Raw genomic sequence first — 17,280 nt, forward strand, 5'->3', positions numbered from 1 at the left:
AAGTGAACTAATCCTTTTAATAGTGAAGAAAAACAGCTTTTATGTCTGAAGATGAAAAAGTTTGACATATTCTCTTGCATTTAAATGTAACGTCTCATAAAACATACAAATATGAATTTAAACTTAAAGATGCACCAAGTTATTACATGTTTATATGTTCCGCTGGCTCTTAATTTCTTTAAACATCTGATATATCAGCATTACGCTCTTACGCCATCTGTTTTCCAGGGAATTTATGTGCTTTTACCACAGATAAAGTTGGCATTCACTGGGAAAATATGGATCTTAAAATTCTGTACAAAGCACAGTATGTATGTGCCCAATCAGTCACTTGAGTGTGTGTTTGTACCATGAGCAGAGTCCTCTCCATCTGGACTGGTCACGGAGTCTTTGCCTCCAAAATCTGAGCTGCACTCTGAGCGTAGGTCTTCAATCTTATTGGGGATGTCCTCTGACGTGGCACTGATGCCTGCACAAACAATATGTAACAAATCAGCAAAACCTCAAACTATAAATCACAGAGGCAAACATATTACCTTCAGAGTTGTAAAGTAGTTTGGTTTGTCAAAGAGGAAACATTGGCATGACATGCCTCTTATACAAGGAACAAATGAAAAAAAAAAAAAACTTTTGTTCTGCTGCCTTAGCAAAACAAGCCTAGAGTTTGACTGTGCATATATCTCTCAGATATACAGAATAGTTCAGATAGTAAGCAAAAGTCTAGCATATAGGTGATGGAGTGGTGGCCAAGCTGAACAGCCAATCTCATTTCAAGCGCCTCATGGAAGTGGGGAAACCACGCCAATGCTCCCTTGAGCACACAAAGAGGGCAGGAGAATCCCCAGGGAGGTCAGAGTAGGTGAACGAGAGATGGAAACGGCAAGAAGGAACGAAAGAGGAAGGGAAAGGCAATCCATCTGCCAAAGTCCTTAGGGAAAACTCTCCACAAGGAGTCTGTCGGGAGCGTGCCGTTGTATTACCTGGCTCTTCGTCTTTATCACAATGTCAGGGCAGAAGAACCACTGAATAAAGAACTCAGCGAGGCAGAGAATACAATTTAAATGTGACATGTATGTGGGATGTTAAAACTTTCGGGTTGTTGAATGCTGCGACTTCATGCTTACTCAAATCTGTGATTCCAGACTGACTGTGACCATTCATTTGAACACATTTAGACAATTAAGGCCTAGCCTGGGTGCCAGCCCGAACCCCGCCCACAACATTTTTTGGACGGGAAGTTCGGTCTGGACTCGATCCATTGTGGAGTAATTATGCTCGGCTCCCAGAAGGCCGAGCCAATCAAATTGCCAGGGCAGGCTTTAATCGATGATGGACAGGCTATCTGCGGTTACGTAACCACCCACGTCATTAAAGAGCGCTTGGGGAGTTTGATTGACAAGCGATCTAACCAATCAGAACGCCGCATCCGCCATTTTGTCCGACAAAGCAGTCAGGAGTTAGAAGATTAACATCGGTGGAGTTAAACTTGAAAAATTGTGCATATTGACGTCTTTCCGCGTTTGAAACAACATTCATTCTCATGTTCATTCATGTTTATTTGATGCTATAAATGGACTAGTAGAAAGAGATGATCGGTTAACGAGCCTCTTGAGCTGAGGCGCTACAGCAATCTGTCACGATCATGGTCACAACACATTAAAGAGCCACAATTGTTTTATTGTTTGAATTTTTTAATAACTACACAGTTTGAAAGCTGGGACTTTGTTTAATATCATAAGTTACCTGCTCTGTCTCGTCTGTCGATGTGTTGTCAGTTTCCTCTTTGCTCCGCGATGTATTTTCCACTCTGTGTGGCGTGACAGCGCCACGGCTTGTCGGACAAAGCAACAGTAACTAAGGGGGGCGAGTCTTTGCGAAAGGTCAATTAGTTTACAACAATGATGGCTGTTGTTGAATAATTGAGATGTGTAGATTCCGCCATCGCGTCCGTTATAGAAGATATCGACAGCACATTAATTTTAAAAGAGGAACAGAGGGCCGCGATCAAGGCATTTGTCGATGGGAAAGATGTCTTTGCCGTCCTTCCTACGGGATTCGGCAAAAGTTTGATTTATCAGCTGGCCCCGATGGTCGCTAAGAAGAGTTCTGTTGACAACTATGCGTCGCTCAACATACGTCACTTACTCTGTAGCTCTGATTGGTTGTAGGTCTATCCAATTGAGGTCTTTCCTGGATCGGTTGAAATACGCCCCCATAATCAAAGCCCAATGGAGCAGTATCAGACTCATATTCTGACTAGAATTGAGTATGACCACGTCAGGCTAATTAAGGCCCTGATGCTAAAACAAAGTTTGTTTGGAGTTTGTTTTGGTGGTTCAAAACAGCTTGCCAAAGAGAACTTTACAGAAAAGCTTCAGCTGGCAAACACCTTTCTGTGGCATCTATGTTGGCGTGGCTCTGAAGCTCTGCCTTCTTTGACATGAAAATCTTCTATGATTCGTTTCTTCTGTTCAGACCATCAAGGTGAGACATGAGTAAAAACATGACCATAATGAAAAGTTGCTTTATAGTAGAAAATTAAGTTGTAATTCTAAGCGAAAGAAAGACTGTATTTTCATTCTTGCTTTAAAGCAATCTATTTTGTAAAGTGCTAAATACATAAACAATGTGACATTACTGGAGTGCCATATTAAATATCTGAAAGCAAACATATCCCTGTTGCTATGATCACAGCCCCTATAGAGTGCCCCAGGGATGACGCGTTTTTGTAGGCAAAACCCGGAAGCGAGTTAGCATTTTAGGACTTCCAGTTCCAACGCTGTAAAGTCTATGGGTTTTTTTTAATGGGTTTTTGCTAAATCGCCTGAAATAAGGTCTGTGGTTAACAAAGCCTCTAAATACTTTCACGTTTTGATCTATGATATAAAACACACCAGTTATAACCCACTTGTGATTTTTTTAAACCTTTTACTGTGTCTTAAAATCGGCGGTTGCTAACAAATTGCTAAAAGGGACTACTTCCTTTGGCGGGGACTTTAGACGTCATCATGACAAAACAGGACATTTGGACAGCATTTCTCATGAATAAGTGGATAAGTATTCATACACAGAGCAGATCAATCAGTGAGCATGTTTTTAAATAGACATTGTTTTCTAAATAAAGTTTGAGGACGCTTGGTGGTGACGACGTTGATCCGCGACCATGGTGTGCTGTGCTGTAGTCCGTTTATGGCCTACTGTTAGCCTTTTATATCTGACGACTTTATTTAGGCTTCAAAATAAATGTTGTGTTAACTTGTAAAGATTATCTTGATAAACAAAACGTGTAAGTGTCATAACCCTTTGTTAAACACAGAGCTTATTTTCTGCGATTTTCCAAAAGTCTATGGGAAAAATGCATAGGCTTTCAACCGAGGGAACCCGTGCGCCGCTAACTTCCGGGTTGGCCTACAAAAACGCATCATCCCTGGGGCACTCTATTTGGGTTTGAGCAAAAACATGCTGTTTTCGTGTATCCCTTTAAATGCAAATGAGCTGCTGCTTTCCAGAAGAGGGCGGAGCTTTAACAGCTCACGCTTTGGTTGTTCAACAACAACAAAGCCTGGAGAATCTCGGGGACAGGGTTTATGTAAATTTTGGGGTTTGTAATGTCAACAACCCAGGAAGAAGTTCATTGTAGTCCCTACCAGCCGTTTGTTGTAGTCCTTAAAAAGCAATTTTCTGTAGAAGAAAACATCTCCCTTTGCATTGAACTTTGAGCATCGTAACTTTGCAGATGTTGTTTAAACTAAAGATAAAAAAAGTGAAATCATAATCAAGGACCCCTTTAACATATTAATCTAAACGACGCTCACGAACGTTAACGTTTCACAAACAGTATATTGCTGCAAAGGTATTTCAAACTTCTTTTTACCCCTTAAGCGAAAGAACTAAAAATAACTTCACCATGAGCATATCAGGGCCTTTATGCGTCTCTGTATGTGTACCTGACAACAACGCTGAGTCCCGGGGTGCTGGGTCGAGAGCTGACCTCTCTGACCTCGGTATCATCTGAAGTGCTACCCACACCCGAGCAGCTCTCCAGCTCCTGCAAGCGTTCCTCCTGCTTCAGGTCTGCAGCTTCTGCAACACAGATTCATTAACTGTAGAAAACGGTGTTTCTACACACACATAAAGACACTCAGGGCATCCCTGTGGAGGGCTCTCATTTACGTGCTCATTTGTAATAATGCAAGGTCTCAATTGGTCTTCGGAGTCTACTTTTCCACTGCCAAGAACTGTAACAAACCCCAGAAAAGCAAAAAACAATCACTCATTTTCTCTTTCGTTTGTTTGTGATGCAAAATGGGCAGGGAGACAAGACCCCACACAGACTGCTATATGCCTGATACTGGCACAGTCTTCTTTTAAATTTTTTTCTTATTCAGAACCGTATGATTCACAACATAATTGGCCTTTACATGATCATTATTAGTGATATCACAACAACCAAATTATAGTAGTGGATACTAATACCAGTAACAATTTTAAAATTCTCAATACCACAACAAAAACTAATATGCAACTGATTTGTTTAATTAAAAAGCTAAATATTAATTCAAATAAACAAAAAAAAATGGAACATAGCCTGTAGAATGTAATTAAAGTTTTAGACTTTAAACAGGTCATCACTGTAAATGAGAACTGGTTCTCAATTGACTCACCTGGTTAAATAAAGGTTAATAATAATAATAATAATAATAATAATAATAATAATAAACAGTAATGAAGAACAAATTAATTAATAAAAAAAAATGAGTGACTTTTTTTAACAACATAAAGGGAGATCAGCATGTCTATCAAGGCTGCACTTGACATCTCTTTAAATGCTTTAAAAGCAGCATAAAATGAAAATTCAATTCATCCATTTTCTAAATGCTTGTTTTAGAATCTTATTGTGGACAATTAATCTGTACATATGTTTTATTTTTTACAAATGTTTTGCAAAACTGATGCAAAGAACTGAGTCTGCGCCTATGTTACACTTAGATGTAACTGCTGAGGGGGCCGCTGTGCCTTGAAGAAACCGTGTTTGTTTACTGACTGTTGCATGCAATCCTGAAATACTGCATATTGTAAAAAGTCAGCTGTTGTTAGAAACCAATTTCAGATTTGGTTTTAAAATTTAACAGTACTGGTCAGGTCAGGTCAAATGATCTCGGGTACAGGGCGGGTTCGGGCTTCAGTTTAATGCCCGTGCAGTCCTCTACTCCGTATTGACCAGCATCTGAGACCAGAGCTACTGTAAATATTTAATAAAGACTCTCTTGAGTGAAGCCAAAGCTGAATACTAATGCTCTGATAGAGGTCACCAGTAGATGGGCAGCTTTATTCACTGAACTGTTCTTGTATGCATTCAGCTCTCACCTGAGTCACTTGGCAGAACCTCAACGCTCCACGCCTCACTCGTTGTCTCAGAGATGGTAGAACCGTACGGGTCCAGAAGCACTGGCAAACACAGCATGCCGCCCAACGCATTCTCCGCCGCCCCTGAAGAGGAGAATAGGGCTTGGTTGAAAATACTGATTTCTTGATTTTAATCGATTCACATTTTGATAAACCAATACCGATTCTTAAAATCGCAAGAATCAATATTTTCATCTATGCTGTTTTCAGTAGGTGCATGAACAAATCCTTCACTAAAAATTATTTGTAGAGTGCCTCGCCATTCAATAAATCACAATAAGCTTTATGCTTTGTTAATTTTGATATGAAAAAGTCTCCGCTTTCAAATTCTGTCCATTTAATTACTCAATTAAAACTATAAATACTGTTTTGGCACTCCTTATTGTTGAGTATTCAATCATGACAGAATTGTTGTAGGACCTCAGTTTAAGCAAAGAACACAGGCAGCACAGAACACACATGAACTGATCATCTCTTCCACTTTACTACTAGTTACTGCACAAAATAAACATGTATGAACATCAGAAGGTATGCAGAATGATATAGTACAACTTACAGAAAATAATTATGTATTATATTATAACTTAAACAGTGTTTCAACCACGGAAAGACTTGTAAACAATGTCAAGCAATGTTATAATTATCTCAGAAAAGTCATTCATTGACTAAAGCTCAAAAGTTATGTAATATTTAATGTATATTTGCATAAATCTCATGAAAACAAGTTATGACAGCCAACGTTTAAAGGTGCTAAAGAGGATGTTTTGTTTTATACATTTTTGCAATATTACTTGAAACTGTCTTTACTAACTGATAAAAGACTATTTATTAGGTGCACTGAAAGGAATAATATTAATATACATTATCTGTGCGCGAGGTAGGGCCTTAAAAACATCACCCTCTGGCTTGTCAATCACTGCCATTACGTTCCTTGTGAGAGACGTGCGCGGCTGCGCGCTCCAGTAACTTTCCACACCCCACAGGCACCGCATGCAATGTTTTTGTCAGGAGACAGGAGTAAAAACTGCAGATTATGAGTTACCTGCGGTGAGTCCGACATAATGAATCCACTAACACCACACAGCGAATGCCGGTGGTAAACACTCGTGTTCCAATACTCGTGCACGAGTTTTGGGAGACGTTCCCTCGAAATGAGTTGTGAAGGGTTGTTCTTACGCATGCGCTCATTTAAAAAACTCAGTAACAGTCTTTGATTTCTCAGTCGACTAAAAGATCCTCTTTAGCACCTTTAAATGTTTAGGCTATATTTAAAAAAAAAAAAAAAAAAAAAAAAAAAAAAAAAAAAAACTTGAATAAAAACATTTATTATAGAAACAATATTATAGTTATGTACCAACTAACAGGGTTCCCTGTATCGTTTACACCATTAGTTGAGAGATGTTTTCATATTTGACATATACCCAAATTAATCTATATAGAATTGAAATTAAATTAAATCACATGCTTGTGGAACTAGGAAATTGAATAGAATTGTGAAATGTTTCAATGTCCCAGCCCTACACACACACATAAGAAACACATGGGTACGAGGCATCTCTGATCTAAAGCAGCAAGTAGACGGACTGCGACAGGGATGGCCAAAGGTTAATTGCAGCCTCCCTCGCACACAGACACAGACACACACGCGGCATCATCAGGGTTGTGACTTTGAGGTGTGGATCGAGCCGAGCATCACTCATAACCTCATTATTCTCTCAACCAGCATCCCACACAGCGCCTCCTCTCTCCGAAACACTCCCAACAGGAGCTAACGCCTAACAATGGCAGAAGAATGGAGATGGAGAGCAGGAGGGGGGGTTGGGGTTGTTTGCACGTGTGCAGGGGCGTTTGATGGTCGGGCGGAAGCAGAGATCATGAGTGCTCCATATGAAGCTCTCCGCAGGTCACGTCTCCCCACATACGTGCACACGCAAGGGCAGGTTTGGTGGGCCTGCAGGAGAGCTTTCCCCCGCTGGCCCTGTTTACAGTGAGTGAGGCAGGGGCTCTGGGCCACCCGTCTTTCAGGTGCATGATTAAATGAGTGGCACCCGCAGTAGTGAAACAATTAGAATTTCTGCCTCATTATCATGGTAATCTTATCAGTGGGATAATGAGGTATTAATGGATATTTAATGTGTATCTCATAACCCAATCCCTCGGAGAAAACACATAAGGAAATCGCTGTAAATTCACTTAATGATGGAAAAGTCCCCCAACGCCATATTCCGAGGAATGAAAAATGGAGGATGCAAATGAGAAGGAACCAAGGTCAATAAGACTGCAGGGACTGTGTGAATGTCAGAGAGAGAGGCGAGAAAGAGAGAGACCATGGAAGACGAGGGAACAGAGCGAAAGAAGGGGTGGAGGGAGCGAGATGACTGAAAGACAGAGAAGGAGAAAGAGATGAAGAGAGAGATGGAAAGTGATCGAATGAAATGAGAAGCAGTTTCAGGTTGTTCTGCACATCACTCTGTACAAAAATCTTACAAACACTGGACATTTTTGAGTCAATAACCCTAACCCTAAAGTTTTTTCTCAATCCAGGAAAGCATGAACTAAATAAGACTAAATTAATTTACAAACAAATAAATTACCTATGCATTTTAAATATGGGATTCAGATTCTGTCTAAATGTACATTATTGCATTTACACTTAATATGATTTGTATAAAAAAAAATACATACATTACACACACATATACAGTACTGTGCAAAAGTCTTAGGCCACCATTAAATGTTGTTTTATCAATGGTATAATGACCATATATAATCATTTCTCAGACTCTTTATTGGAATATAACCAGAAAATATAGGAAATTTGCATACAGTATTAAAAAACAGGGGGGAAAAATGACTTCTACAGGCTTTAGTGACCTCTCCTTACACTTAAGAAATAGCATTAAACTGGCTCTCTTAAACCTAAATGGAATAGAAAAGGACTGGAAGACCAAGAAAACTTTCAAAATCTGATAACAAGTTTCTCAGACTTTCTTCTTTGAGAAACTGGAAGAAGTCCAGGAGGTCACACTAAATACAGATTTTTGTTAAAGAAGCCATTTTGTTCTGATTTTTTATTTATTTTTTAATATAGTTTTTGTGAACACATTTCCTGTATTTTCTGTTTGTATTGTAATAAAGACCAAAAAATAAATATTGATAGTCATTAAAACTTTCCTAAAACAAAACTGGTGGTGGCCTAAGACTTTTGCACCGTACTGTTCATATATATATAGCTATATGGCATATGATTTGTTACAATGTCTACAATAATAAAACCTCAAATATATTTACAGTAACACAATCCATTGTAATTACTTGGGCACTACTAAAGGGGACTGACATATAGACATTTTAAAGTTCGCTCAGTAGTTTCTCAATTGAGAAGTGCAACTTTTCAGCTAACCACAAGGTGGCAGTAATGGGTTTGCTGGCTAATATGCAAAAAAAGAACCTTCACTGTAAAATGTGCAATTTGCACTTGAATCTTAAATATTAAAATATTATAAATCCAAGTTCAAAATCAACTTTATAATTAAAAGTCAAACTTAAAATGAAAAGAGAGAAAACATTACTATTTATGGTTATATGAACTTTATATGATCTATATGAACTAGTGCACTATAAAGTGCATAGCCTTATGACTAGCTACGACTGAGAGATCTGTAGAAATACACTCATACCTGCTATCTCCTGCAGTCGGTCCTCATCCATGTTGGGATCGAAGTCACTGCCCAGGACGTCAGTGCTCCAAGTCTCACTGACCGTCTCAGAAATGTCTCGATCATCTGTCAGGCCCATCATGTCCCTAATCTCAAACTTACGCAGTTTATCGTCCAAATTATCCTGTGTAGTGGCTATATAATGGACAACCAAGAGTAATAATCAAATTTTGCGACTTTAACCAAAAAGTTCTTGTAAATGCTATTTAGTTTGTTGCTGGAGATTTTTTGGTGAGATACTCAAACACAAATTTACCTTGTTCATGTTCCAGTAGCTGCAAAGCCTCTGCACCATTACTACCAGATGGACCTGGTCCACCTTCTGACACAGACTCCACCTCCAAGTCCAAAGAAGAAACTGAATTGGAGCGGTTAGACGGGCCTACAGACAGACCACAATTATTCTTATTCACTAACATACCTCTAGTATTTAGTTTCATCCAACAGTACACTTATAGCAACAAAAGTTCTATCAAAACAAAACAGAAGTTAATTAATAGAAGATCACTAACTAATGTTTATGTCTGTGTGGGTTGTATGAAAAACAAAACAAAAAACTAAACAAAAACAAAACACTAAAATAAAATAAAATAAATCATAACAAAAAATAAAATAAAAAACAAAAACAAAATAAGTAAAATAAAAACAAAAACAAAACAAAATAAGAAAAATAAAATAAAAACAAAAACAAAACAAAAACAAAAATAAAAGATTGCTAGTTTATTTCTCTTTCTCTTCCTCTTTTTTTACAATTTTCTATTACAAAGAAATGCCAGGTGGATATGGAACAGTTTATGTACAAGAGAACCATCTGCTGGTTGTCTGGTGAAAACACACCCTCAGAAATGCCCTCCAGGTTGTCACTGCAAAGTGAGAATCGCAGCGTTTTATCAGGCTTGCCGTGCAGTTTATTGTCGTCGACAGGGGCATCTCCATGTCCACCATCTCCAAGATTCAGAGTCAGAACCTGTGGACATAGACACAGCAGTCACATACCAATATCACCATTGCTTGTTAAATACTATAACATTTGACCATCACAACATTTGACATAATGACTAAAGCTTCAGACCTCGTTTTCTGACATCATCCCAGGTACGGTCTGTGGTGAGGTTCCGAACGAGATGACTAGCACTTCCTCGGGCGTGACCTCCTGCAGAGACTCTTGGGAGCTAGCTTCAATCTCACCCTCCTGGGCCATGTTGGATCGGCTTCGGCTGCGAGAGCCTGCTGGGTGAGGAAGAAGGGGAATGGAGACAAACTAATAGGGTTAGAGGAAAGCAAGGCAGCTAAAACTGTTAGCAGAAGCCTAAAAAAACACAATGAAAGCCTGCATGAACACTAGCACTCACAAATGCTCAAAAGCATTTTTAAATGGCAACAATAACACATGCAAGTGAACAAACTTTTCTGATAAATCTGCCAATATAGCAATGAACATGTTTTATTCCATACTGCTTAGACAACTTGGAATGTGCATTTTTATGGATGATGAAACCTCTTTTTTGCGTTTCTTTTTTTTGAGAGACTTTTTTGTACAGAATCGGTTTTAACAAAAGAAAATGATTGAAACTGGATAAAGCGAAGCAAAAAAATCAAATGAAGAAAACAGCTATTGTGGAATATGATGGGAAAAGGTTCAGGTACATATTTACAAAATTTATGACACTCATAAAAGTCTTGCTTGTATGAGCAACTACAACTATATCGCTAGGGGCAAGTAATGCAGCCCAGATGTGTTACAGCGAGAAGTGAAATGTATAGCAGGGACACACATGGCAGACACAGTGAGCACTGTCAAAGCATGGGTGAAGCGGTGAGAAGCTGTGTGTGGACAGGGGTATTTGTACATGTTGATCACGGCAGGGCGGCAGTGTTACCCACCAAACGGGGTTACTAAGGGTATATGAGCGGACAGGGCAGTGGCAGAAGGCTCCCAACACGTTATGGCTGCCAACTGTTGTCCTGATGATCATTGGTAGCAAGGCAAGAAAAAAAGGTGGAAGAGACAGAAGGGGGAAATCAGAGTTGGTGGACAAGATAAACAATGTGTAAAAGATCAGTAAATGAGTGTAAGAACAAGCACTAGTAAATTAACAGAAGACCATCAAGTAATGTCCATGCCTGGTGGGTTGCACAGAAGAGATATTAGCTCTGTTCCAGCATGCTTATGACTTATGACTTTAAAGGCCCGTTCACACCAAGAATAACACCGATAACTATAAAGATAACTACATTTCAACTTTTTCACTGCAACTTCAAAGGCAACTTGTCAAAACTAGTGCTGGATACTTGAGGTAATTTTATGCTACTCTGTTTGCTAACCTGGCATGATGATCTCATCTCCGTTAATACTTCTCACCATTTATTCGGAGGGTATGACTAATTGTTTTTATATCCATTTTCTTTAAAGTATCCTTGAAAAGGGGGTCTTGTCAAACAGTGCTGGATTTTTCTGGACCTCAGCAATTTACTTCTCCGCAATGTCGTCTGCCATTTTAAATGCGCGAGCCCTTAAATTCGAATGGATTCTGATTGGCTGTCAGTGTTTTATCGTTCAACAGCTGGAAAAAAAAATCTCAATGATATCGTTAGTTGTGGTGTACTCTGTGGTGGACTCTGCTATTCTTTTATTTTTAGAATGATTTTTAGAACTATATCTTCATCGTTAACATCCTTGAAGTAAACGATCCTTTAAGCGTCCTAAGATCATAACTAATATGAATATAATTTGAACAGATTAGAATATTGCTGAGCTAACAGTGCTATGCTCCATGCAGAAAAAATGCAGAGCACACACAAATATTAGGTAAAATCATCAATTTGTAAAATCTAATTTACAATCAATTTAATCAATTTAATATTGATAGAAATACATTTTAATTATCTTAAATCAACATTTCTTCAATCTTAATCATCTTGGACTAATTTTTTCTCTGAACTTATTTTGAGATTGCTTTCACTGTGAAGGATACATGGGATTTTGACTCAATTTTTTATTATTATTATTATTATTATAAATAACAACAATAAATTATTAATAAAGTAAAATTTGTTACAAAAACCCAAGTGTGTATCTTTATATAAACTGTATTATTAATAGTAATAATACTTTATCATTATTTTCATTATCTAATAGTAATAATAAAAATATTACAACAAAAAAATTTGTCTTTATCTACAAACTGTCATATCAACAACCAGTTTAAGATGTAAGTGTCACATCCTTAAATACACAAAACTTGCTTTTAAATATGAGCATCACTAAAAGTAATCATACTTACAATATAGTTCAATTAGTGAGTTAGATGTTGATTCAGTATGTAAAATAAATGATTCAGTTTGATTTTTTTTAACAATTCATTAAAAGAACCAGCTCGAAAGAGTCATTTATTCTTGAATCAGATTATAGTAGACTGCACTTTCTGTAATCAGAGGGTTAGTCTCTAGAGTTGTCAAAAGTACCGACCAATCGGTACTAAAATTTAAAAAATGTGACGCTTTGAGCGCTGTTGAGCAGATTAATAAACACCTGATTGGCCATTGTTTCACACGCTCAACATATATATCTGTGATTGGCCACAATGATCAACGCACAGGAGCGTTAGAAAGCACACGGAAGTGTTTGAATTTGAAAGCGGGAGTGTATCTGTGTAAGTGCTCGGTGAAGATCTGTATCTGTGAAAGTGCTCGGTGAAGAGCGCCATTGATGACTATTTACAACATGTTTTTAAAGTGTTGATCATTGTAGCCAATCACAGACATATACAAAGAAAGTGTGAACACAATGGCCAATCAGAGGTGTTTACGAATCCACTCAACAGGTGCTCAAAGCATCGTATTTTTAAAACTTAAGTTTAAAACCGAAGTCGGTACTTGTGACAACTCTATTAGTCTCCAAAATATCTGCAGAAACCAACATGCAGTAAAATTAATGTAGTAGGAATACCAATAGGGAGTCTGTTCTTCTTGTTGGCGGGTGTGGTAGCTGGGGAGAGCTGGGGCGTGTTAGAGGGCGTGAGCTCCAGGCTATTGCTCTTTGTCGTGCGGGACTGAGGTACATTGGCTAGTAGGGTTTCCAGAGCCAGGTGGTCTTCTTCTCTGAGCTGATCGCCTGCAGTGACACTACGCACAAAGTCCACCTGAACACAGAAATAAGGTTGAAGACATTTTTTGCTCCGCTTTGGTACAAACATACTATCAAACAATCACTCTAAATTGCTATCCAATGATTTCTTTAAGTCAACATCCTGTGAAATAAAGCTTACAAAGATGTACGGTGAGCTTTCATTATGTCTTCAGGTAATTTTTTAACTCACTCTTAATCAGTGCTGGTAATTAATGCAGGTGGGCCTCATTATTCAGCTATCATCATTAGTGAATTTCAAACAGTGAGTCTAATGCAATAACAACATAGGAGTCGGGCTAATTGGCTCTGTAAATGACAGTGTGATGATGAACATCTTGCTGCTCATGCTGAGAAGAAAAACAGGGAAATGGAGGGTTATTGGCTCTTGGCAGGGTTGGGCAGAAAGAGTTAAAGCATTATGACTGTAAAGGTATGCAGCATGACTGTTACTTCTGTATTGACGTGACGGGTTTGGGCCTGTCTACTTCATCTTTTAAAGCTCACCAGAACAAGTCATATTTCATTGATCTGAGTCTAATGTAAAAGCTGAGTACAGAAAAAAGTACTGTAATGTGTTTTGATTAGGGCTGTCAAATGAATTAAAAAAAAGTGATTATTCATCTTAAATGACATGACACTGTGATTAATTAAATTAACTGCAAATTATTGCACATCAATATTACATAAAAGCTCTTAAAAGACGAATATTCAATGCTTTACTCATCTGCTACAATAATCTTGAATTGACGCTACAAAAAAAGTGGCTTTATAAGTCAATAAATTATTTGCTTTATTTCCATATCATTTTCATAAGCCCGTCACAGGCCTGCAGTCCACAGCAATCCACTGTGCAACCAATCTGTCTTAGTGTTAATGTTCTTGAGTGCTTATTCACATGCAGATCAGGTGACATGATTAATGTGTTCATATTAGCATCAAGTTATATTTTTATATTTTATTAAAATCCCCAGTCCTAGTTTACTGTGGACTAGTTTGTAAACATGACAATGTTTAGGACATCCCTTTGTCTGCTGAACTAAAAAGATTAATCTGAACCTGCTTAGAAAATTTAACTTTTTTTGAAGCCTTAACATTTTAGTCAAGAAAAGGATGTGAAACTGCATAATAAGTCTCATAATAAGTCATAGGGCAACTTGTTACAAAACTGCAGACTATACTTTGGAAGGATATAATTTAATTTACACTGATGACAGAATCATAAAGGTCAGCTGACATTAACTTCCTTCCACAAGTCTCTTTCTTCATTACATACCAGAGCTAAAAGCTGATTATGAGTCATGTAAACCACCGTCCGCGTGAGGCCCTCAAGTAAATTCATTGTCGACATGGGTGGAGTCTCGACAGCTCTTCCACCGATGACGACATCCAAAAAGGCAGAGACACACGTCTGAAAAGACCAAAAAAACTAACTGCAATGAGTCAATCACCAAAAAAAAGACTTTGAACATGTTAATAAACCATTTCACATTTCCTGATTATGCTTGGAATAGCATACTAGCACTGTACTACCCATACTATGTGTAGCATGCACAATGTATACTGTGTGCAGTATGTTAATCTTCTGTATTCGTATAGAATACTCAGATGACATTTGCTAAAATGTAGTTTAACTTTATAATAAAGGAATAAGTTCAATGGCATATTCATTTTTGTGGTAAAATCATATTGAGAATTATGAAATTTCACTGGTGTTGGTTTCGACTACTGTAATTCTGCTATTGTGACACCATTTTAATGTAAAATGACCAGTATGCAATATGCCAAACAGACATAGTTTCAGAATCAGAAACAAGGAAGCTTCATAATTTTGGGATTCTTACCTTATCAAACTTTGATAAACTGCTTTTGCGTCGAGGATCTCCATCATCTGCATCAGACATGGCTAACTGTTGCAATAACTGCCCCACCTAAAGTCATCAAATAAGATGTTATTTTTCCAAATACATTCATAACACTGACATGCATGAATCACACTAAATGTGTTAGAACAAGCATTTTATTCCATAAAATAAACTTAATCCAGTGTTTCTTGCACTGTTGCCAAATCTACAGCCTACGAAAAAAATTATACTTTAAGATTTTATCTTTTTGAAAGTCTCTAATGCTCACCACAGCTGCATTTATTTAAGCAAAAGTACAGTAAAAAAAGTAATATTGTAAAATATTATAACGATTTAAATAACTGTTTTCTATTTTAATATATTTTTTAAAAAGTCATTTATTCATGTGATGTCAACGCTGAATTTTCAGCATCAGTACTCCAGTCTTCAGTGTCACATGATCCTTCGGAAATCATTTTAAATATGCTGATTTGGTGCTCAAGAAACATTTCTTATTATTATCAATATTGAAAACAGTTACACTCATTACAGAGATTACAGTTTTGTAATATGATGGCTACAGTGTAAATCACAAACAAATGATTCTTATAATTTGGTTATTTTAATTAATTGGTCAAAAAGACTTGCAATCTCCCAGATCATTGGTGCTTTAATAACTTTCATTCATGTTCAAGTTCAGAATCAGAAATCTGAAGCAGAACTTGAATTTAACTGAAACCTGTTACTCTGTTCTGTATGTAACACTCCATATTATACACTCATGTATATATACACAGGCCTAGTTTAAGCTATCCATTCACAAACAAATACTTTTTTCGTAATGATATTTAATTTTTCTTTTAATATTGAATGTTTTTTTAATACCATATATCTAAATACCATTCAAAAACAATTGTTGTGAATGTGTAAATTCTAATCTGTAATACTGATATACTATCAGCATTAAAACTAGCTGATGGCAGCCAAAGTAATTACATTAAACTTGTCTTGTAATATACTGATAATGATGCAACACTATTATCCCCTACCTGCATGAGGTTGAAACGAGCCACCTCATTGATGGGTGCATCTGAGATGATGCCGTACTGTTCAGGGTTGACAATGGCTGGACAGATGAAGCAGGTGAGCAGCAAGTCGGTGCACATCGTCCTCACCTCCCCGACCTCTAACCTCTCCACCCGTGCCAGCGTCTTATACATCTGAGACACAATCCAACGCAGACTCTGTGGGAAGCAATAGGTGTTCTGCTTCAGGTAGCCAATAAAGGTGTTGACCAGGGCCACGAGCTTGGCCTCATTGGCCTCCACCCCCGCTTGAACTTTTCTGCGGTACTCATCTGTGCCTTTCTCCCCAAACAGGCGCTCCTGCTGGGCTGGGGTAAAGCGCTCTATGAGTTTGGCTGGATCTGTCTCTAGATGGTCCTCATCCTCAACCAGCAGTTGCATGATGGGCTCGTGGAGGGTTGCAGTGAGGAAAAGCTTAGCTGAATACAGGCCCTCGGAGAAGAGTTTGAAGAGGATGCTGAAGGCACACGTGCCTCGCCGTAACAGGCGACGAGGGTTGTCACTCTCCTTTAGTTCAAATTCCACCAAATAACGCAGCACCTGGTAAGAGGAGGACAGCACAAAGAGAGTTTCCTGGTAAAAGTATCTAGGCAATAAAAAATAAATACACATAAAAATAAAAAATATAAAAATTTTATATATATTATATATAAAATATATATATATATATATATATATATATATATATATATAAAAATAATATTAAAAAAGTATTTACAAAAAAATATTTACAAAAAAAAATAGCTTAAGTCCTTTGGTACAACTGCAGATTTCTATCATTACACATATGTATATCCAGTGTACCTGCAACAGGTAGCTTTCATCCTCTTGCATGATGCAGTTGCCATAGAGTGAGGTGAAGACTGTGTGTATGACCCCCTGCGTGTGCTCATGATTGAGTCTCTCTCCTGCCACCAAACAGGATGCCACCAATCGCGGGTTCTCCCTCAACCGGCCCAAGAACTCCCCGTAGATGCTCTCCTGAAAACCTAGTGTCTTATAACCATCCACAAACTGTGTATCTTCCAGAAACTTGGCATGCTGGCAGCATTCCGCAGGAGAGGCCTCCACACTGGAAAGGAAAGAGGCACATTCAGAGA

The 17,280-nt window shown here is 38.0% G+C and overlaps 1 protein-coding gene across 5 annotated transcripts in view; it reads right to left on the minus strand.

The window, feature by feature from the left end:
* The window catches only part of gapvd1 (GTPase activating protein and VPS9 domains 1), a 53,882-nt gene that overhangs the window by 16,444 nt on the left and 20,158 nt on the right, over positions 1 to 17,280 (minus strand). The window contains exons 3-15 of one of the 5 annotated variants that reach the window (XR_007187499.1): positions 16,985 to 17,252; positions 16,145 to 16,720; positions 15,096 to 15,182; positions 14,528 to 14,662; positions 13,075 to 13,267; positions 11,010 to 11,090; positions 10,198 to 10,355; positions 9,963 to 10,092; positions 9,382 to 9,507; positions 9,087 to 9,260; positions 5,368 to 5,490; positions 3,948 to 4,083; positions 350 to 469 (exon numbers count right to left, since the gene is read on the minus strand). Coding sequence is in view for 1 of the 5 variants with exons in the window: in XM_048210221.1 (XP_048066178.1) it covers positions 350 to 462; positions 3,948 to 4,083; positions 5,368 to 5,490; positions 9,087 to 9,260; positions 9,382 to 9,507; positions 9,963 to 10,092; positions 10,198 to 10,355; positions 11,010 to 11,090; positions 13,075 to 13,267; positions 14,528 to 14,662; positions 15,096 to 15,182; positions 16,145 to 16,720; positions 16,985 to 17,252 (2,300 nt within the window). In the remaining 4 variants the exon portion in view is untranslated. The remainder of the gene's footprint in view (positions 1 to 349; positions 470 to 3,947; positions 4,084 to 5,367; positions 5,491 to 9,086; positions 9,261 to 9,381; positions 9,508 to 9,962; positions 10,093 to 10,197; positions 10,356 to 11,009; positions 11,091 to 13,074; positions 13,268 to 14,527; positions 14,663 to 15,095; positions 15,183 to 16,144; positions 16,721 to 16,984; positions 17,253 to 17,280) is intronic. The other 4 variants (XR_007187500.1, XM_048210221.1, XR_007187502.1 and 1 more) reach the window with 4 other exon arrangements.

The sequence above is a fragment of the Megalobrama amblycephala genome, linkage group LG12 (genome assembly GCF_018812025.1).
Source record: "Megalobrama amblycephala isolate DHTTF-2021 linkage group LG12, ASM1881202v1, whole genome shotgun sequence".
Taxonomy (NCBI): Eukaryota; Metazoa; Chordata; class Actinopteri; order Cypriniformes; family Xenocyprididae; genus Megalobrama; species Megalobrama amblycephala.